Source organism: Oryza sativa, chromosome 1 (genome assembly GCF_034140825.1).
Source record: "Oryza sativa Japonica Group chromosome 1, ASM3414082v1".
NCBI classification, from domain to species: domain Eukaryota; kingdom Viridiplantae; phylum Streptophyta; class Magnoliopsida; order Poales; family Poaceae; genus Oryza; species Oryza sativa.
This window is the reverse complement of record NC_089035.1, coordinates 6,040,211-6,062,627: the sequence shown is the minus strand read 5'-3', so window position 1 is coordinate 6,062,627 and position 22,417 is coordinate 6,040,211. Positions and strand designations below refer to the sequence as shown.

Below are 22,417 nucleotides of genomic sequence, written 5' to 3'. Positions count from 1 at the left end.
GTGGATCCAAAATATAGTGTGAGCTCCCTCATTAATCTTGATTGATTATGTGCATATGCATTCCTTCATATCTATATGTATGCACATCTTGAGGGGGAGCTTATTCTATATTTTGTTCATTATAAGATCTCTACCTTAATTTGAAATTATCTTTCATCTCATCTCTTTGTATTGTTTATATCGGATTATTATCTATCACAAAAGAGAGAAAAGATTGAAAGATCTTGGATTAAACAATTTGTGTAATTGTTACTTTGGTGATAGATGATAAACCGATGTTTATGGGATTAACCTCTCTTTTACATAAGTTTTCAACAAGGTTATTTCCCGATAATGAGATGTGGTAGATATGCATTATTTGGTGATGGACCTTAATCATGACAAGGATGAAATTCATGGAGATTAAGCGATATGTATCACTTCTTATCTCCTACTTTTTGATAGGTTCATATATATGATTTCCATGTTATTGTTATATAAGTGTGAGACTAATGTTTACTTGAGTCTTATCTTATTTAGTCTCCTTTACATTGAGAACATGGAGATCATGAAGGTATGTGTTTTTTTGTTTATCTTCATCATTACTACATATGCCTTCTCTATGTGTATAGGATAAACCCCCATTGGTTCTTCTTTACTTATGCATACACTTGTCTCTCTTGTATATTTCTTTGTATGCATATACTTAGGGGGAGCAAATCCTATACATTTATTGTGCATGTTTTAGATCCATGTTGTTCACATATTATTTATATCGGATCTTTGCACTTGAGCTTGCATACGAGTATATGACACTTGTGATGTTAATGAATACTCAACAAACATATCCATATCTTTCATATGCAACCGGTTGGTCATCAAGTGAAGGATGAGAACCGATTTGTTGAGACTAATGTTCTCCTTTGAGATGTGAAAAGGAATAGGTCCCACTACGATGAGGCTAATGAATGACACCATGGGTTAATGGTCACCAAGCCAAGGACATCGTCATGTTGGCAAGAATGAAGTCAAGCTTGTGATGAGAATAAAGTCTTGACAAAGGATGGTAAAGACCTCGGCATAAACATGGTTCAACCGGATGGTAACAAGTGTTGATCTTGGCTCAAGCATTGACCCCAAGTTGGATGGCGCAAGGCAAAGGTATAATGGAGCTAAGAGTGTTTTCTTAGTCCTTTCCCGGTCTTGGTGTTTGCTGTAGACCGGATTTGCTAGATAGACGCCGTACTATCAAGAGGGGTCTATGAAGTGAGCATGTGGATGATCTTGCGCCATATTAGTTCATATGCATGTAGGTGCATTTGGTGGGCTTGTCTAGCCAAGTGTGGTGAGTATTCTTAAGTCCTAAACAAAGAGAGATGTGGGCAAATCCTATAGGTTTGGGTAGCCTCATGTAGTTATGTCCGGTGGAGTATCCTTTGGAGTGTGAGCCCTTTCTCCCTGAGAAAAGTTGTGTTTCTTGGATGGATTGTTCATGGGTTGGATAGCCCTTTGAATAAGCTTTCCATAAAGTCCAAGAACGCCAAATTCCGAGACCCGAGTCAAGAGATATCGTCGTTTTACTAACGGTCGGTTGAGCTGAAAAGTGACCTGCGGTCTGACCGTGGGCCTTAGGCCGGTCTAACTGGGCCTGTTAGCCGGTCTGACCGGTGTGGTAAGACCGGTCTGACCGGCCTCACTGGTCTGTTGCACTGGTCTGGTTTTTGGTGGCGATACAGAGCCGCAACCGGTCAGACCGAGCCGACGGCGGTCTGACCGAGCCGTGGACGATCTGACCGGCCACTACACTGCGGTCAGACCGGCCAGGTTGAGTGGGCTCAATGATTGCCCTGTAACGGCTAGTTTTCTAGCCGTTACAAAGTAGTCCGGTTTGACCGGCCTCACAACGGCGGTCTGACCGGCAGAGCACAAAGTTGGGGAGTTCGGTTCCAATGGCTAGTGTTGATGGTTAGGGGTATATATACCCACTCCCCAGTAGCAAGGGTAAGATTTTGGCACTCCATTGCATTATCTTGAACCCTTGCAAGAGCTCTCACACCCTTGGGCACTTAGTTTATTTAGTGAGGTGTTAGAGAGTGAGTTAAGCCAATCCAAGTGCATTGCTTCATTGTTGTAGCTAGTGTGGCACTTGATCATCCTCGGCAAGCATCCTAGACTTGTTACTCTTGGAGGTTGCCACCTCCTAAACGGCTTGTGGAGGTGTTGTCCGGTGACCTCTCCGAGGAGATTGTGGAGGAGGCCCGGCGCCGTTTGTGAGTAGTTTGGAGTTCACCACCTCCGGAGTGAAGGAAAAACTACCCTAGTGATCGAGGCTTGGGTAGTCCTCTCCGTGGGCCGGCTCTCACCTTGCCCACCCCTTGACGAAGGGGGCGTGCGGTGGCTTCGTGGTTGAGCGGTGGAGTTGGGCTCGCCTCAACGGGGACTAAGAAACTGGTGAGTTTCCGAACCTCGGTGAAAAATTCCTTGTCTCTTGTCTCATTTATTTGTTACATTTACATTTGTGCAATTTACATTCATGGAGACATATTTGAGCCCATATCACCTAGGTTTGTAAAACTTAACTTAGTTGCTTAGTTAACCTTGCACCTCACCTTGCCTAGCAACGTAGGTTAGTTTTGTTGAAGTGCCATTAAGTTTTAAAACCGCCTATTCACCCCCCTCTAGTCGGCCTCCTTGATCCTACAACGACTCGGCCCAATGTGTAGGTCGGGCCGTGCCAACAGCATGATGGGATGTCGTGCCTTCGGGCTGGCCCAGCACGGCCCAAGTCTTATTGGGCCATGCCTGGGCCGTGTGTGCAGCCCGTGGGGTGGCACGACACGGCCCGACGTGTAGGTCGGGCCGTGCCGGCCCGACTAACCTCGGCCCAAGCACGGCCGAGCCTGGGCCGTGCCGTGCTGGGCAGCTGTTGATAGAAAACACGAGGCCTGGGAGATCTGCTTAACTTCAATGCAGGTCCAAAGCTCGCCTTCGAATATATGAGCGTGCTAGTTGATTTGATCCTGTAATCAACAGGAAATAGAGACAAAGAATTCATGGTTAAATCTATAAATGATAGCCGATCGGCTAGGTGCCGATGACATATCATTTATCTTTGAGCCGATGTCATATATAAATCGATCGGCGGTTATAAATAGATAGTAAGGAACTAAATCTATTTGATCGGCTGTAGATATTAACGATATATAGTTCTTACATTAATATATACTTAAATTAAGTGATTGGGATAGATCGGTCACCATGCCGAGACAGTATAAATCACTTAGATCGAAATACATATTAATAACAGAATTATATATTTTTATAGCATAGCCGATCAGATAGATCTAGCATGTATCGGCTAATACTCCGATACTACTTTATATAAAGATATCAAAACAAATATAATATACCAAACAAAAGCTTAATATACTTAAATGCAATAAGATCTTGACATAAAGGGCGGATTTAACATGTCATTGAAGCACATAGATCGAATATGGTTAAATCAGATAAGATCGGCTGAAACTCCGATACTACCCTAATCGGCAACCAAAGGACATGCTAGAGATTGATATTCTAAGCACGACTTAATAGATCAAACTCAACTGATGCAGCATTAAGTATGAAAAGAAGAACAATATCTAGACAATCAAGCCGCTGGGTGTTTCATAAAGTGGTAGTTATCTTATATAATCTAGGACAATGTCGCTATTTAACCTAATCGGCTGTCTTCTATTAACAGATGTTAGCCGATTGTAGGTTAGATGATGATATTGCCAAAGGTTATGTAAGATATATGATAACTTGACAAATTATATAGACAAGATTAGAGTGTCATAAAGATGGAAGCACTAATCTCGAGAACACAAGTCATCATAACAAGTTTTACCTCTTGTTAAAGATCGAAACCAATGCAGCTCAACCCGAAAGCAAGAACTCGTCGAAACAAAACTAAAGCAAAAAGGTGACGATGCGCCGAAATTGTATTAAACATGTGTGTTAAAAATTACATAGGGCTCAGAGTCTATCTATACCCGAGAATTACAAGATATGTCTATACCGGACACGATCACTATCTCTAACAAACTCTAAGATAACATAAGTCTTTACGGCAGACTTTTGCCCAAACATATCTCTAAGGAAGTTACATAAAACATCCTAATTAATAGATACAATTGCCTTCTCAGGACTCTATCCATGTGCGGCAATCATCTTGAAGCACCTCAATTCAACCCAATGTCATACACTAAATTATACTATCAGAATCGGCTGCATCGGGTCACCTAGTCCGACTCAGACCCAGCCGATCCTAATCGTAGCCGATCTGGACTTCAGCCGATTCTTGCTCTGTTCTTGGATCAATCTCCGCCTTCGACTCCACCTTGATCTAATCCCCTTTTCCGATACTGATATTACCAAATTTGGTCATTAACAGCAGCCCATTTGGCCATCTATACGCAAGGCTAGACTACCAACCAACGTTGATGAAATACCATCTTAGATGATCACCGATTATGCTTCCTAAGCAAGATATTTGACCATCCGCCTGCCCATCCACGCACTGCCCATCCTCCCTCCACCCATCCACGTGCCACTCGCACGGCCGCCGCCCTCCCGCCATCTGCCTGCACCCCCGCCCTAATCGGTACCAAATGGGACTACTACTAGAGTTGAAGACCTTTTTAAGGTCTTAAAAGAATTTAGGGCAGCCTCTATTTAGCTTTGAGGGGCTCTAAAATAGAGGTTAGTACGTATTGGAGATGCTCTAAATCACTAGTAGCCATCATTTCAGCTGGCACATAGTGTTTCGTATCTTTCATAATCAATGTGGCAATAGTATCTGAAACGGGGAATTCTGTTGAAAGCACAACTTTGATGGTACACATTACTTTAATCAATGTGGCACACATGCTGTTTTTATATATATAAATGCAACATTACTTGCTGTGCACCAAAACTCATCTACATGGCTTAGGCCCCTATGCTATGCGGGCATAATATTTTTTTTTGTACTTTTCTTCGTTCCAATTTGGATACGTAATGAACCTCCTGATACAACCTTAGTTGTAGAATTTCAATAGGGCAGAATAATATAAGAAAGCAGAGATTGAAGGAAATTTAACTAATCTGAAGAAACTGTTACCGCAAAAATAGAAATTCTTAGGCACTGTTACCTCATTAAAAACCATATGTTTAACACTAAAAAGGAGGATGGCTGTGGCAAGCATGCCACGAGGAACTGATGAAGTTTTGGTTGGATCTTAACAACAGATATTTGCTTTATTTTTTTGACAGGTCAACGGGAGGCGAAATGCCCACCTGACATATATTATGTCAAACAGACTTACGCAAGAGCTATTCACTTTATGATATGATTGAGCTATTCACTTTATGATATGATTATGTGACCAAAGCACATCAAATTATTTATTTTTTTGAACGAATCACCACTTAGAATGTGCCTTCGTTGAATAGAGTGGGAGAGAAAACTTTGAACTAATTTATCCACTAGTAATTGTATGGGCATTGCAAAGATATATTTTACCTCGAAAACCAAATTCCCGGTTGATTCTATCACTAATTCACTCTGCCACTCCAGATGTGTGAAGAGAGCAAAGGGGCATCGGCCGTGCCACGAGAACATGAATGATGAGGGGGAATCGGGAAGGCCGGCCACTACGGATGACATGATCACTGATGGACTTGGTTTCAGGTAATCTCTGAGAAAATGGCGGTTGCACCTAGACTTGATGCGAGGGTCCCAAGGGAGTTGCAGAAGCGTAGCTAACCAACGGTGAGCTTAGATTCTACAAAGGTTGATCGAGAAGGAAGAGCGACTGCCATACTTGGCCACAATGCTATAGAGCCAACCAAGGAATAGAACCAAGATCTGAGCCCCCCTCTAAGTCTTGCGAGAATACCACGAGAGACGAAGGATGGAAAGCCACGCAAGGTCGAAGTGGCCAGGCTATGAGATCAGGAGCTGTGGGTGTCCCCGATGCCGACCAACGCGATGAAGAGGGAGGTCACAAGAGAAGACATGGTGTTGGGTCAACCACGTCGTACGCTCTTCCGCGTGACGTCCATGGCTAGACGATATCCATAATAGCGTTCGTATCTGGACGCCATCCAAAACAGCGTCCTTACTAGTTTTATAACTCTTTACTCTCAATTATTACTTTTTTAATTTCAGAATTGTTAATTATTATGAATAAAAGAATTGGTCAATCCTTTACAAATATGTGTAGTACCAGTAAACGAGCATAGCAACACGAGATTGTTAATGGGCGATCGATCGCCCCTAGCACGCCCCCTCTCCTCCACGTGGTTTACTTTTTTGGCACTGCATTACTTTCATATTTTAGGAAATTTATACACCTAAAGTTTATACACATCAAGTTTACACATCTAAAGTTTAGAGACCCAAAGTTTATAAATTAAAAGTTTATATATTCGATTCAAATTTGAATTTGAATTCAAATATTTTTTTATATATAGTATTTCTATACATCTAAAGTTTATACACCTAAAGTTTATAGACCCAAAGTTTATAAGCCAAAAGTTTACATACCCGATTCAAATTTGAATTTGAATTATATCCGATTCAAATTTGAATTTGAATTCAAATATTTGTTATATATAGTATTTCTATACATCTAAAGTTTATACACCAAAAGTTTATAGACCCAAAGTTTATAAGTCAAAAGTTTACATACCCGATTCAAATTTGAATTTGAATTCAAATATTAGTTTATAGACCTGAAGTTTATAAGTTAAAAGTTTACATACCCATTTCAAATTTGAATTTGAATTCAAATTTTTTATATAGTATTTCTATACATAAATTTTTTCAACTTTGTGTTTTCTAGTTTTTAAAAAATTTATGATGTAGTAGGAAGAGAAGAAGGAGAGGAGGAAGGAAGAGAGTAGTGTATAGGGGGATGGGGGGCGATCGCCTAGGGCGGTCACCCGCCCATTAGCCGGCCCCATAACAACATATGTACGGTAGAGCTATGTTAAGGAAATGAAGTTTTCTCCTATGCTGAGAGAGATAAACTTCTTCATACTCGAGATATACCTCTTTATGCAAGTTGCCAAAGCTAAAATTTACACGTTGAAAGTAGGATTGGAATCTCATCTTATCTGTGTTCTTGACTTTTTGTTCCGTTTTTAGAGGTGTTTGTATTATGTGTAAGCTATACTAGCCAGGAGGTATAGACTTACCTCCTAATGACCAGAAAGATCTCGATAATGCTAACCATAAATTTGTCCTCAGATATATATCTCTAAGGATGAGAAAAAAAAATCTCTAGGAAACATATCAAAAGATGAGCTTAATTACCAGGGCCTGCATGCCATTGAGAATTTGAGATTGCTAGTCCATTGTAGATAAAGGAAATTCAACCACTAAATACAAGGTAGTTCAGGCCTTCAGTATTAATTGAAGCATACAGGCATCACTTAAACCGAATTAAGCCAGCACTAGCGTAGATACGATACGTGCATCCCATTCCACACGAAAACACTTGATGATGCCACTGAAGAAAAGGAGCACTGTATGAACGGCCCTGGCTTCTCTGATGCTCCGGCAACAATTCAACAACTCCGCAAAGAACAGCCTACATCACCACGGCAATCTAATCCGGCCTTCCGCCACACCATCCAATCAGAGCAAGTCACACGAGAAGAAAGATATATATAACAAAACAAAATTATTTTCGGTTTTGCTAAATTTTTGGCGACACATTTTCTGGTTGATTACAGTCGCTTGTTGAGCCATTGGATCGGTCATAGGATTCATGCTAGCATACTTAATAACGCGTAACTAGTTATGCTTCATAGGTTACAGGTCGCTAATTAGCGGTCTACTGGAGAACTTTGCTACTATTTTTTTGTTCACTGCATGCACTCGATCAAGTATGAGTATTTGTACCGACCAGCGAAACACATATGTAATTAAAGTATAAATATGTAATTAGTATATATTAGTAGTATATTTAGACAGTAGTTACACCCTACTTACACACCACTTACATATGTAATTAGTATGTAATTTTGTGACTTACATATATAATTTTAATACTTATATATGTAATTTTGGGACTTACATTGTAAATACACTAAAATTACATATGTAATTTAGTGACTTACAATGTAAATACATGCCGACTAACTTTTAGTGAAAAATATGGTGCTATAAATATAGCTACTCCCATTATTTTTCCTTCCATACATTTTCCGCAAAACAAACAGAGACCCGGCCGGTGTCATTATCCACCTGTGCCCAGCAGTGACATGGCCTTCTAGCATCCGTCTGTACCATGAAGACTGTATTTATATGGCGATGGCTCTCGGGCTCCGGACTGTGAAGAAACCAAGCGGGTGAAGAGGAGGACGAAGCACATTGTGCCGCACAGTTAGAGAGGATCGGTCGTATTCAGGTTGACATCCTTTATCATAATAGCACTATTATTACAGTCATTGACATATAGGGTAATAAAAGAATGAAACCCATATGTTAGTGATTGTAATGGTAGTGACATTATGGTAGAGGATCAATCCTCACCCGTCATATTCGTATCGTCTCTGTTAAAATATTTTATGTGGTTTAACGCTAGTCAATAATAAGGGGGAGTTGGGAATTTGTCCCATCACCTTATTTCTCATTTTGATTTACTTTTATCTTACCTTTTTATTACTATTAAATTTATAGTTGTGTGTCTTATGACAAAAGCTGGAGATGTAACCCATTTCTATTATCTAAAAATATTCGTATCGTCTCTGTTGTGGTTGTGGTTGTGGGCTCGATTAGCAAAGAAGCCTTTGGAAACAGAGCCCACAGCTCAAGGTCATATGAAATAGAAAACAGGAAAGCGATCTACTTGGGCATGAAGCTGAGAACACAAACATAGTATAGGTAACCCGAGTTGTGAGTGAAGGGCAGACGGACGACCGACTTATATATGAAACAGACGACGGAAACCTCTTTAGTTATAGTAGAGACAGAGATATAATGTGCAAATTAATATAAATGATCCTCCTCCTATAAAAATCCTATAAAAGTAACATGAGTAGAGTTATTACCTACCAGTTAAGGGATCTGAACCTGTAAAAAAAATACTGTCTCCCATCTCTTTTATCTCAATCTTGCGTATATCCTAATTCCAACAATTATCATTCTTTATAAATAATGTCTACGGGTATAGCCCGTCGACAGTGACGAACATGTAAAAACACTATCATGACAGAGTGTATGCTTCGGACTCGAAAACACCAAGCGAAGCAGGGTGAGGACATAATTACTTTTAGTATTTTACTAGCAAAATGACAATATGATGTAACGGATGAAATCAATTTTAATTTTACATACATACATCAAACATGCACGTTGGTAGATTAGTCGAAAGCAATGACACATTAACTACCACATGGTGAGTGCATAAGGAGCAGAAATTTACCATCTCTCACTAAATCGATTAGTCCATAATTAGCCATAAGTGTTACAGTAATCTATATGTGTTAACAACGGATTAATTAGGCTCAAAAGATTCGTTTCGTGGTTTCCAGGCGAGTTATGAAATTAGTTTCTTCATTCGTCTCTAAAATCCTTTTCAACATCCGGTCAAACATCCGATGTGATACCTAAAATTTTTTTTTCGCGAACTAAACAGGCCCTAAGAATGGTGGGACTAATTCCACTGTCCCTCGTGCACCCAAAACTTGCTGGTTGCACAACCACCGCCCTCCTCACGACACGTGCCATCTTTTTTACCCTCTTACAAAACTTAATCTATAAGAGCAGGTACAATAGCAGGCTATAAGCCAGCTATAAACATATTTTAAAAAGATAAAAGAAGAGAGAGAAGAGCAGCGGGCTACAGATCTATAGCCAGCTACAGCACGGACTCCAAGACGTAATGTGTGTATGATATGTAGGACCATATATTAATAATATAGTAAGCAACTATTATATGAATTGACTATTACATTGGCTATATATGATTTGGAGCTAGTAATTGACTATACTATTAAACTTGCTCTAACTAGATATTGACAAAACTATAACCAGAATGAGACCTTGTCAGTACCTTGGTCCTAGACGCTGACACCTTTGACAAACAATATAAAAGAATGGTAGATCCAACTGAATATTGAAAGTGTACCATAAATGACGTTTGGAAAAAAAAAACAAAGAGGTTACGGACGGCAAATGAGATTCGAACCCAAAATCCTATTAGATAAGGAGCAACTTACCATTGAGTTACTTAATACACCTAGTTAAGAAACAACCTACCTTCCTTTTGATTTGTACCATACTCACCAAGGTTCATGGCGCTGATATATTGGATCACAGCGTCAAGACCCATGGCGTTGAGGTAGAGTTTCAATTTTGGTAATAGTTTTTGTCAATGCATATTTATAAAACAAGTTTTGTGAAAGGATAGGAGTGGAAGAAGTTTGAAAATTGCTCGCCACTCCCAAATACGCAACCATGAAGTAATCCAATGGCGTTGACCCCTCTCACTACTTCCAAAATAATCACTCCCAAAATAATCACCAACTTCCACATCCACCCCTCCAAGCGCCTCCGCCCTTCCTTCGGCATCCCTTTCCTCCTCCGCATCCAGACTCTCACGTGAGTAGGCACCGCCGTGCCAAAACCTGTCGCAATGCATGCCTCACCGGCAAACCGAGTCCAGTGTTAAGCTACAAGCCTACAACCTCCAACAGTCCAATATTGATCCCTAGTCCGTATTCACACGGGAATATCCGTCCTTAGGGTTTTGGTGCTGGCCATTAGTCTAGCTTCAGGCCGGTGGCACTAGAAAATTGGAGGAGCTTCTTGTCGAGGAGACGTGGCTAAAGGTGTCCCTCAAGGAACTCCGCAAAGTTAGAAGTGTAATCTGAAGCTCGTAATCACGACTGTAACACGGACTCGTAATTGATACAAACGCAAACATAGTCATAAACAATTGTACACTGTGTATTTGGTACTCATTCAAGAATCTATACATGTAAGCAATTAGAATTAAGTAGCATCCTCCCAGAAAATGCATATAGCAAGGAGAATAAATTAATTGATAATCATTATATCCTCTACTAAAATAGGACACATGAACAGAAGTAAGAGAAAACCCAAAAAGAAAATCTGGAAGGTGAGATATTGGGTAAACAAACAAGTATCGTATCGTTCATCCAGGAATTACAACCAAATAATATAGAGTATATTTTTACTGTATCCTAAGTTGAGTATGATTCATTGATTTCGATCCAAAGGCTTAGATTTTATTATAATACATCAGAAATAGTATGTGTAGTAGTAGAAATTGTAAGAGGGGGAAAAAAAGGAAATAAGTCTTCTAATCTTCTTCCCGATTTCTGCTACTGCTCACCGGTTTTTCGCACACCATGGCATCTTCGTCCTCACGATTCAGCATGGCACGACTTCATTCTCATGATCCCTGTAGCTTCCAGCGACTTTGTTTGTCACCACGATTCACGAAACATGATCCCGGCTGCCGGTAGCCCTCAAGCCATGTGTTCCTGATCCTGACTCCCTGAACAGCATCGACAAGGATCGATCACAGGCAATTTTGTCATCTTGTGTTTCTAGGGGCTAAAAGAAGGACATGCTGCACGGCAGCTTGGCGGATGTGCAGCTTCGGCAACTGCACATGCAGTTTTGCTTTTGGGACTAGGGAAGCTGCTTAGATTCTAACTTTTTTCCAACAAACTTTCAATTTTTTCGTTACATTCAACTTTTCTATACTTACAAACTTTTGACTTTTCCATCACATCGTTTTAATTTTTTCAAACTTCTAATTTTGACGTGGAACTAAACACAACATAGATGAAGACATACAATTCAATTTTGGGGTTCGTCCACATATTTGGGGCACATTTCAAGAAAATTGTTCTTTGAATAGCTTCAAGATGTATCAGAATAGAACTGAACTTGATGATCTACCATTCGTAAACAGAAATTTAATTGGTGCTGAATATTTTAGGACATGTTATCAGGATAAACAAAAGCGATCAACCAACGTTTCGAATTGGGGAACTGTGGCTAAATTAGCGATGCCTTTTCTTCTCTTTCTCGTGTTGCTCAGGCGTGGGTTGCTTCCCAGACCGGCTTGTTTGTTGCTCACGAGGCGCGCGGATAATCGCGAAGGCCAATGCTAGTATGCATGACTAAAATAGTCTAACGGCCATGGAAATTAACGGTTAGATTTAACTCATACTACTCTACTGCCATATAGGAGTACTCCAATAGTGGAAGGTACCGTAGAAGTGCACATAATATACGCAGTTTAGCATGGCAGTTGTTCCACCACAATCTGCAATATTATTTGAGTTTACTGAACCATATATAGGTGGTGTTGGGATTCAGGGACTAAACTTTAGTCTTTGTCACATCGGATGTTTAACATTAATTAGAAGTATTAAATATAGACTACTTACAAAACTAATAGCATGAATAAGAGCTAATTCGCATGACAAATTTTTTAAACCTAATTAATCTATAATTAGCACATGTTTACTGTAGCATCACATAGGCTAATCATGGATTAATTAGGCTCAATAGATTCGTCTCGCGAATTAGTCCAGAGTTATAAAATAGGTTTTATCAGTAGTCTATGTTTAATACTTCTAATTAGTGTCCAACCATTCAATGATGTGACAAGGACTAAAAATTTTTAGTCCCATCCAAAAACAACCCCATATTACACCTTTCGTCTCAAAATATAGTAATGATGGGATGAGACCTATCTTAGAACTACGAATCTGGACATGAGGCATGTCCAGATTCATAGTGTTAGGATGAGTTAGGTTGCTACATTTTGGGACGGAGGTAGTATTTGAGACTTGCTCTGGTCAAATAAAAAGTACCTCAAGATACCAGTACTTCACGCTACCAAATTGTTTCCGATAGTTATGTTTAGCTAGACAGGATGGACATTGTTAGATCCAACCATCCGAAACAATACGGTACCGGTACCTCGAGGTACTTTCTGTTGGACAGGAGCAAATTTCATATTATTTGGGTTTGCTCAATTCCTAAAAACAGTTCAAGTCGAACGACTAGCATGAGGTCGATCTAGTATAGTGGGCCACTGTATCGGTTTAAAACCTGGATGAGATGGTTTGCGGCTAGCTAGTTATGGTCGGCTTACTTAGGTGTTGGCTCGATAAGATTGAAGGTGGCTTGAATTGTGTTGTCTCGGGTTGAAATCCCTCACTCACATCCCCTCCCGGTGAAGCTTTATATTTATACCCTCATATACCCTTATTTAAGTAAAAGTAAAGAGACAAATGTAGATTTTGAATCGTTTTAATCAGTGACAGATTTATGTGTAGGTTGTGGGGTCAGCCCAGCGTTTTCACTATCATCCAGTGAGTCTTAAATTTTCTATATAAATCTATTCAAATCTGCATAAATGACCTCACCAAAATATGAAGTAATAATAATTAACCCCACCGAGTAAATTTCCTAGCTTCGCCACTGGTTTTAGTAGGAACCAAATAGAACTATGTCTTTCTTTCATCATCTCCTCCCGGCTTTACATATGTTTGGGTTTGTTTTCATATAGGAGTCAGTGATATATGGTATTCCGTCGAGGTAAGTATACGTCTAACTACATATTAAGTTCAAACTCAATCTACACCAGGGTTTGAAATTTCGGTTCGAAATTTCGCCCCCCACCGAAATGCTCACATCTCACCCGAAAATTTTGTTTTTTGCAATATTTTGTGAATTTGGTCAAATTTATTCAAAATCAGTCAAATTTTCAAAAAAAAAATCGTACAAAAAAAATTCGGAAAATTCGGTTCTTTCGCCCACCTGTGGTAGAAATCTTAGTTTCGAAATTTTAAACCCTGAACTACACATTAAGGGGGGAAATCTAAGAATAGACTCAAGATTTTATGGAACAAGTCAAGTAATTGAAACGATTTCCCCCCCTATAAATACGCTCTTTGTTGAGAGTCCAGAAGAGCATAAGTGAGACAGTCTGAGCAAGAGCTCGAGCCTTCAGTATCCCACGCACTATGGGAACCAGAACTAACCCGCCCGGCTCAATGGTGGAGTCATTTCACGGCCTGGTCGTGGTAGACCTCCGCACGGCGGCGCCATTGCTGGCTACAGCTGTGGCGTTGTACATCCTCATAGAGCAGTTGTCATACCACCGCAAGAAGGGGTCCATGCCAGGGCCGCCGCTCGTCGTCGTGCCATTCCTCGGCAGCGTCACGCACTTGTTCCGCGACCCGGTCGGATTCTGGGACTTGCAAGCGACGCGTGCTAGCAAGTCCGGCGCTGGGCTCACCGCGGACTTTCTCTTCGGCCGGCTTATGGTCTTCATCCGTGACTCGGAGCTGTCCCGCCGCGTGTTCGCCAACGTCCGCGCCGACGCCTTCCACCTTGTCGGACACCCGTTCGGCAAGAAACTCTTCGGCGACCACAACCTCATCTACATGGTCGGAAAGGAGCACAAGGACCTGCGCCGCCGGATCGCGCCCAACTTCACGCCGCGCGCGCTATCCACCTATGCTGTCATCCAGCAGCGTGTCATCCTCTCCCACCTCCGGCGGTGGATCGACCGGAGCGTTGCTAACGGCGGTAAGGCCGAGCCCATACGGGTGCCCTGCCGCGACATGAACCTCGAGACATCGCAGACGGTGTTCGTCGGGCCGTACCTCACCGTGGAGACGAGGGAGAGGTTCGATAGGGATTACAACCTCTTCAACCACGGTTTCATAACCTTGCCCATCGACCTGCCAGGGTCCGCGTTCCGGCGCGCGAGGCTTGCCGTACCGCGGCTGAAGCATATTCTCGAGGACTGTGCACGTCAGAGCAAGCAGCGCATGCGCGGCGGCGGCGAGCCGGAGTGCCTTGTGGACTACTTGATGCAGGAGACGGTTCGTGAGATCGACGAGGCCGCGGCGGCGGGGCTGCCGCCGCCACCGCACACCAGTGACATGGAGACCGGGAACCTCTTGTTTGACTTCCTCTTCGCGGCTCAGGACGCGTCCACCTCCTCCCTATGCTGGGCCGTGTCCGCGCTGGACTCCCACCCGGACGTGCTCGCCCGCGTCCGAGCTGAGGTGGCCGCTCTCTGGTCGCCGGAGTCAGGCGAGCCCATCACTGCCGAGATGATGACGGAGATGAAGTACACCCAGGCGGTGGCGCGCGAAGTTGTCCGGTACTGGCCTCCAGGCCCGGTGGTGCCGCACATCGCCGGCGAGGCGTTCCAGCTGACGGAGCAGTACACTATACCCAAGGGCACCATAGTGTTCCCGTCGGTGTACGAGTCGTCGTTCCAAGGGTTCCCCGACGCTGGCACGTTCGACCCGGAGCGCTTCTTCTCGGAGGCGCGGAGGGAGGACGTGGTGTACAAGCGCAACTTCCTCGCGTTCGGCGCCGGCCCGCACCAATGCGTCGGGCAGCGCTACGCGCTCAACCACCTCGTCATTTTCATGGCTCTCTTGGCGTCTCTCATCGACTTCCGGCGTGAGAGGACGGAGGGCTGCGACGTGCCGGTGTACATGCCGACCATCGTGCCGAGAGACGGCTGCGTCGTGCACCTCAAGCAGCGGTGCGCCAAGTTACCATCGTTCTGAGCTGGTTATTTTCCGTCACCCATCAATTTCTCCACGGCTGCACCTCCACTGCATGTGCGTTCCCTGTACTGTTCACGGGTGTATTCTAAATTCTCAAGGAAATATCGATATCCTTTATTTGTATGTCATATAAATGGTTACAAAATAAAACTAAAAACACAACAAGTTAAATTAACATATGAGAAAACCATTCTACAAATATACAAGTTAAAATTTAACTTTTACAAGTTAAAAAAAAAACTATGAACGTATATTCACACTTAAATTTATTTTTTTCGTTGCAATTGGTTGAAGTTAAATTTGATCTTGTATATTTTTATGAAGTGATTTATCACATATTAATCTATCTTGTTGATTTTTTTTTCTAATCATTTGAATTATATGCAAACAACGAGGAATATCCTCTTAATAGTTTAAAATATTTTCCCTATTGTTCACTATTTGGACAATCATGTCATGACCACTTCGTCTTCTCTATTGTTTGCTATATTAAAATTGCAAGCCGATGTAGTTGCACCTTGCACATGCATGTGCGTGTATTAGGTGGTGTTTCGCGTCAAGCGCTTATTGTCTTGCGTGTCCATGTTTGTATACGGTTGAATGATTTAACCGTATAAATAAAGGGATGGCTGAGATTAAGGCAAATTCATCGGTGGAGTTGGCCGCAACTCTATGGGATCTGCACCTATCTTTTAGGTGTGTGAATTACAAACTATTAGGAGGATCACAAATTCACAACTGCAATCCCGAAATATTGGGGCAGCCGAAATTCAGAGGATTTTATTACTTCTTTACCATATTTTTTTTTCAAATCTACCCCTTCGCTAATTCTACTACTCAAGCTACATGTGTAGTACAACTGATTGTAGAGTCCGTCAGATGAAATTCATAGATGGCGGATGGCCATCCCTGGCTCCAAGGGTACATAAAAAATGCTCTATACTTAATTTAGATACGTTAAGTAGGGTATGGACGGACGTACGATTGCACGTAGAAGCAAATAACGATTTAATTTGAAAATTAGGAGTAGGAGGGCGTAGTATGTACATACACGAAAGATTTTTTTCGTTTTTTTTCTTTGGTGAATAGTACTCAATCCATTTCATATTATAAATCGTTTTGACTTTTTTCTTAATTAATCAAATCATTTAAGTTTGATCAAATTTATAGAAAAATAGAGTAGTATTTCAACGCAAAACAAAATGTATTATCAAAATATATAAAATATTGCTATTTTTTTATATACTAGAAAAATATTAAAATGACTTATAGTATGAAACGGATGAAGTAGTATGTATTTATACGTAAATAAACAGGATTTTTTAATAGCTTTTTCCATATTTCTGGTGAATAGTACGTACACATACATATGTTTTCTCTGGTATATAGTAGTACGTATTTATGCGTACCAGGGTTTACGATTCCGAGATGACCTTCCACTCTGAGCTTTGGCGGTATGACGGTTTTCGTGAAATCCGATAGAAAACCGGTAGGTTTCAAACAAATTTTGTAAACCAAAATTTGAATACTAATTCCCTGAGTTTATCGATATGCTCGCGAAAACCTGTCGGCTTTAGCGATATTCCGAGCGAAATCAAGTGCACAACCACATCGCCTCTCTATTATATTATCTAGGCTAAGTACTAAGTGGGCCTACTATATGGAATTTGGCACAGGAAAGTGTTTTTCTTTTTTAAACCGTTATTCTTTTCTTTTCTACTGTAAAGTTCAAGAAATACACGGAATATACCATTTCTTTTGGAAAATTTATACCCAATGGATTTTGTTTTTTTTTTATTTTTTATCAATTCAAATTCGAATTTGAATGAAACCCTTCAAAATTACAGACGGTTTCTACTTTCGAGCCACCTCGAAATCTTGGTTTTCGTCGGATCTGTTAACCCTGATGCGTACATGCGAGATTATTTTTCCTAGTTTTTTTCCGGTTAGTAGTACATACGTTTTTTTTTCTCTCATAGCGCACGGGAGATTAGATGGGAGGACCAATCATCTTTTTGTTCGTTTTTTCGGTGAGTGGTAAAGTACTTACGTACGTACGTACTAACTATTCAGGACAGACTTTTTTATTCATTCCCAGGTTACGTGTGATCTAACCTAATGTTTTAACTTATCTAAACGAATGTAATGGATTAAAATAATGAGTTTATTGATTAAATTGAAAACCAAGGGTTATATATAATTTTCTTTTCTATTGTAATTTGGAAGGTTTTCTCTAATTTATTAAAGCGACGGATGACAGAATAAGAGAGTTTGTAGGATTGCTATGTAGTCGTTTGATATTTTTCCTAGTGAAACTTTATTAAGTTTGATCAAGTTTATAGAAAAATTTAACATCTAAAATATAAAATTAGTTTTATTAAATCTAACATTGAATATAGTTTGATGATATGTTTGTTTTGTATTGAGAATAGTAGTATATTTTTCTATAAATTTGGTTAAACTTGAAGAAGTTTGACCAGAAAAAAGATCAAACGACTTATAATATGATATGGAAAAAGTAGTGATTTAGGAGCGTTTGTGACAAAATAATAGATGGATTTTTTTGGTTCTCTCTCTGGTGAATAGTTGTACATATCTATTATCTTATTAAAGTAATAAAAAAGGAGCCTCCACGTTCGCTCTCACGGCTTAAAAATTCTCATATTAATCGAAGAAAAATAAAAACATAGTCCATATAGAAATACAATTTAGAAATAGCTGAAATTCGAAATTAAAAAAAATAATGAATATTGTAAGAGGAGACTAGAGTACATATAGAAATATAATTAAAAAATAAAAGAAATTCGGAATTAAAAATAAGGAATAGTAGAAGAAAAGCATAGAGTCCATATAGGAATTTAGAATGTACTAAAAGGAATAAAATTAATAAAATTAAAATTAGAGCTTAGAGTCCATATAGAAATACAATTTACAAACAACTAAAATTCAAAATAAAAAAAATAGCAAGAAGAGACTAGAGTCCATATAGGAATACAATTTAGAAGAAACTAAAATTCGAAATTAAAAAAATAAAGAATATTGAAAGATGAGTTTAGAGTTTACATAGAAATACAATTAGAAATAATGAGAATTCAGAATTAGAAATAAATAATATTGAAGAGAAGCCTAGAGTCTATATAGAAATACAATTTACAAATAATGAAAGTTCGAAAAAAAAGAAATATTGGAAGACGAGTCTACATGCCATATAGGAATATAATTTAGAAACAACTAAAATTTGATATTAAAAATAATTATTAAGTATCACGTATATAAAATACAGTATGAATATTACATATTTGTAGTTTGGTAAAGTTAGTATAAAATTTAAAATTATATTGAATATATTTTAATAATAAATTGGGAAAAAATATATATGCTATTATATTAGATAGAATATATTAGATAGAATATAATGATCCTAGCCGCGCAATTTACGCGGACCACCATACTAGTTTATATGTAAACAATATTTTTAAATACTTTTCATATTCCTGGTGAATAGTACGGACGCACACGGATATTTATTGGGTTTTTTCTCCGTTGAACAGTAGTACATATTTATACAAACACGTGAATTTTTTTTTCAGTTTTTTCCGATGAATAGTATACATGCGTAGTTTTCTCTCGTAGCGCACGGGAGATAAGATGGGACGACTAATCATCTTTTTTTTAATCATTTTTGTTCGAAAAGGACATCGTATTCCGCGCGCACGCTTCCCAAACTACTAAACGATGTATTTTTTGTAAAAATTTTCTATAGGAAAGTTGCTTTAAAAAATCATATTAATCCATTTCTAAAATTTAAAATAGTTAATACTCAATTAATCATACGCTAATGGCTCACCTCGTTTTGCGTATCTTCCCAATCTTCTCAATCCCCCTCTCCTCAAACTCACCCCTAAGTACTATTTACGGCAGATTTTTTTTATTCGGTACGAGGTTGTTTCTTAATAAATCTAATCTAATAGTTTAAAATAATGGATCACCGATTTAATTAAAAATTAAGGTTAAATTTTTTTATTGAAATTTGTGTAAGATTTCTCTTATTTATTAGAGCGACACGTGACATCGCTAATCTAGCTAGAAGCGTTTATAGAAGTGTCATATGATGGTTTAAGAAGCGTTCATAGGAGTGTCATATGATGGTTTAAGAGCTTTTGTACGTGGTTTAATGGATTTTTAGTATATAATAGTTGATAGATAGTTGGAGAAAAAGAAAAAGAAAAAGATTAAAGGCAATCTTATAGTCTATCTATTATAGGCATGTTAGCTTTAATATAGGCTTATAGATAGTAGCTCTACTAAGTATTAAACTTGCTCTAAGAGCAAGGTCAATAGTTTAGTAGGCTACTGGCTTCAATATTTATCCAGGTCATTTATATATAGCTATTAAGAGAGAGAGCTTGTATAAAAGCAAGGTTAATAAGAGAGCCTGTTGTTGGCGCTTCAATTGATAGCCATGTTATCTATAGTTAACCCTATAGTCAATGTGTTCAATAGATGTATTGTATAACACGAATATTTGGATGGTGTTTGAATAAACTGATGGGACGTACGTTGCCCGCCGGATTGAAATAGTTTTCCTATAAATACGTATACGCGCATGTCCAGTAGAACATAAGTGCAACTGTCTGAGCAGGAGCTCGAGAGCCTTCAGCACCCCACGCACTATGAGAACCAGCACTGACCCGTCCGGCTCAATCGAGTCGTTTCACGGCCTCGTACACCTCCGCACGGCGGCGCCATTGCTGGCTGCAGCTGTGGCGTTATACATGCTCATAGAGCAGCTGTCATACCACCGCAAGAAGGGGTCCATGCCAGGGGCGCCGCTCGTCGTGCCGTTCCTCGGTAGCGCCGCGCATTTGATCCGCGACCCGGTCGGATTCTGGGACGTGCAAGCGGCGCTCGCTCGCAAGTCCGGCGCTGGGCTCGCCGCGGACTTTCTCTTCGGCCGGTTCACGGTCTTCATCCGTGACTCGGAGCTGTCCCACCGCGTGTTCGCCAACGTCCGCGCCGACGCCTTCCACGTCGTCAGCCACCCGTTCGGCAAGAAGCTCTTCGGCGAACACAACCTCGTCTACCTGGTCGGCGAGGAGCACAAGGACCTGCGCCGCCGGATCGCGCCCAACTTCACGCCGCGCGCGCTCTCCACTTATGCCGTCATCCAGCAGCGTGTCATCATCTCCCACCTCCGGCGGTGGCTCGACCGGAGTGCTTCCAACGGCGGCAAGGCCGAGCCGATACGGGTGCCCTGCCGCGACATGAACCTGGAGACCTCGCAGACGGTGTTCGTGGGGCCGTACCTCACCGAGAAGGCGAGGGAGAGGTTCGACAGGGATTACAACCTCTTCAACGTCGGTTTCATAACCTTGCCCGTGGACCTTCCGGGGTTCGCGTTCCGCCGGGCGAGGCTAGCCGGGGCACGGCTGATGCACACTCTCGGGGACTGCGCACGTCAGAGCAGGCAACGCATGCTTGGCGGCGGCGAGCCAGAGTGCCTCCTGGACTACTTGATGCAGGAAACGGTGCGTGAGATCGACGAGGCCACGGCAGCGGGGCTGCCGCCACCACCGCACACCAGCGACGTGGAGGTCGGCGCCCTCCTGTTCGGCTTCCTCTTCGCGGCGCAGGACGCGTCCACCTCCTCTCTCTGCTGGGCGGTGTCCGCGCTCGACTCCCATCCGAACGTGCTCGCCCGCGTCCGTGCTGAGGTGGCCGCTCTCTGGTCGCCAGAGTCCGGCGAACCCATCACCGCCGAGATGATGTCGGCGATGAAATACACCCAGGCGGTGGCGCGCGAGGTTGTCCGGTACCATCCACCGGCGACGCTGGTGCCGCACATCGCCGTCGAGGCGTTCCAGCTGACGGCGCAGTACACTATACCCAAGGGCACCATGGTGTTCCCATCGGTGTACGAGTCGTCGTTCCAAGGGTTCCAAGACGCTGACGCGTTCGACCCGGACCGCTTCTTCTCGGAGGCGCGGAGGGAGGACGTGGTGTACAAGCGCAACTTCCTCGCGTTCGGCGCCGGCCCGCACCAGTGCGTCGGTCAGCGGTACGCGCTCAACCACCTCGTCATCTTCATGGCGCTCTTCGTCTCCCTCGTCGACTTCCGGCGTGAGAGGACGGAGGGCTGCGACGTGCCGGTGTACATGCCGACCATGGTGCCGAGGGACGGCTGCGTCGTCTACCTCAAGCAGCGCTGAGTCAAGTTGCCATCGTTCTGAGCTGGTTCCCGTTACCCAGTCCTGCTCCGCTCGGTTTCTTTTCCTCCACCTCCACTGCATGGGCATTACGTATCTCGTTCATTCTTCATTGCCCCGCCGCTCCTTTCATTTCCCCAGTCATCTCCCTCCAAGGTTCTCTTCGTCAACACAGTTATTAGTACTCCCTCCGTTTGAAAATATTTGACACCGTTGACTTTTTATTACGTGTTTGACCACTCGTCTTATTAAAAAATTTGTTAAATATGTAAAACTATATGTGAACATAAAAGTATATTTAACAATAAATCAAATGATATAAAAAGAATAAATAATTACTTAAATTTTTTTTAATATAACAAATGATCAAACACGTAAAAGTCAACGGTGAGTAATAACAAGCTCTCTACGTCATGCATAATTGCATGTTCGTGCTTGTACCGTTGTACGTGTAATAACGTGCAGTTCGCACGATTGTGTTTGTGGCACGTGTCTTATAGCTCCCCTTTTATTATTGTTACCCACGTCTCACTCTCTTTCTTCTGATCTGTATCTCTATTATAATGTTTTCATTTGGTTTGGTATATCGTCAATCCGATTCCAATTTCACTTTT

General features: G+C 41.4%; 2 protein-coding genes across 2 annotated transcripts; both read left to right on the top strand.

Annotated features, from left to right (window-relative positions):
• Positions 1–13,981: 13,981 nt before the first annotated feature.
• On the top strand, positions 13,982–15,745 carry LOC9267882 (cytochrome P450 710A1). The gene has a single exon (XM_015791527.3). It carries the CDS (start codon positions 14,029–14,031, stop codon positions 15,595–15,597), a length of 1,569 nt encoding a protein of 522 aa, XP_015647013.1. The 5' UTR covers positions 13,982–14,028; the 3' UTR covers positions 15,598–15,745.
• Positions 15,746–20,163: 4,418 nt separating this feature from the next.
• Positions 20,164–22,412, top strand: LOC4325562 (cytochrome P450 710A1). Its single transcript, XM_015770324.3, has one exon. The coding sequence runs from the start codon at positions 20,271–20,273 to the stop codon at positions 21,804–21,806; it is 1,536 nt and encodes a 511-aa protein (XP_015625810.1). The 5' UTR covers positions 20,164–20,270; the 3' UTR covers positions 21,807–22,412.
• Positions 22,413–22,417: the final 5 nt, after the last annotated feature.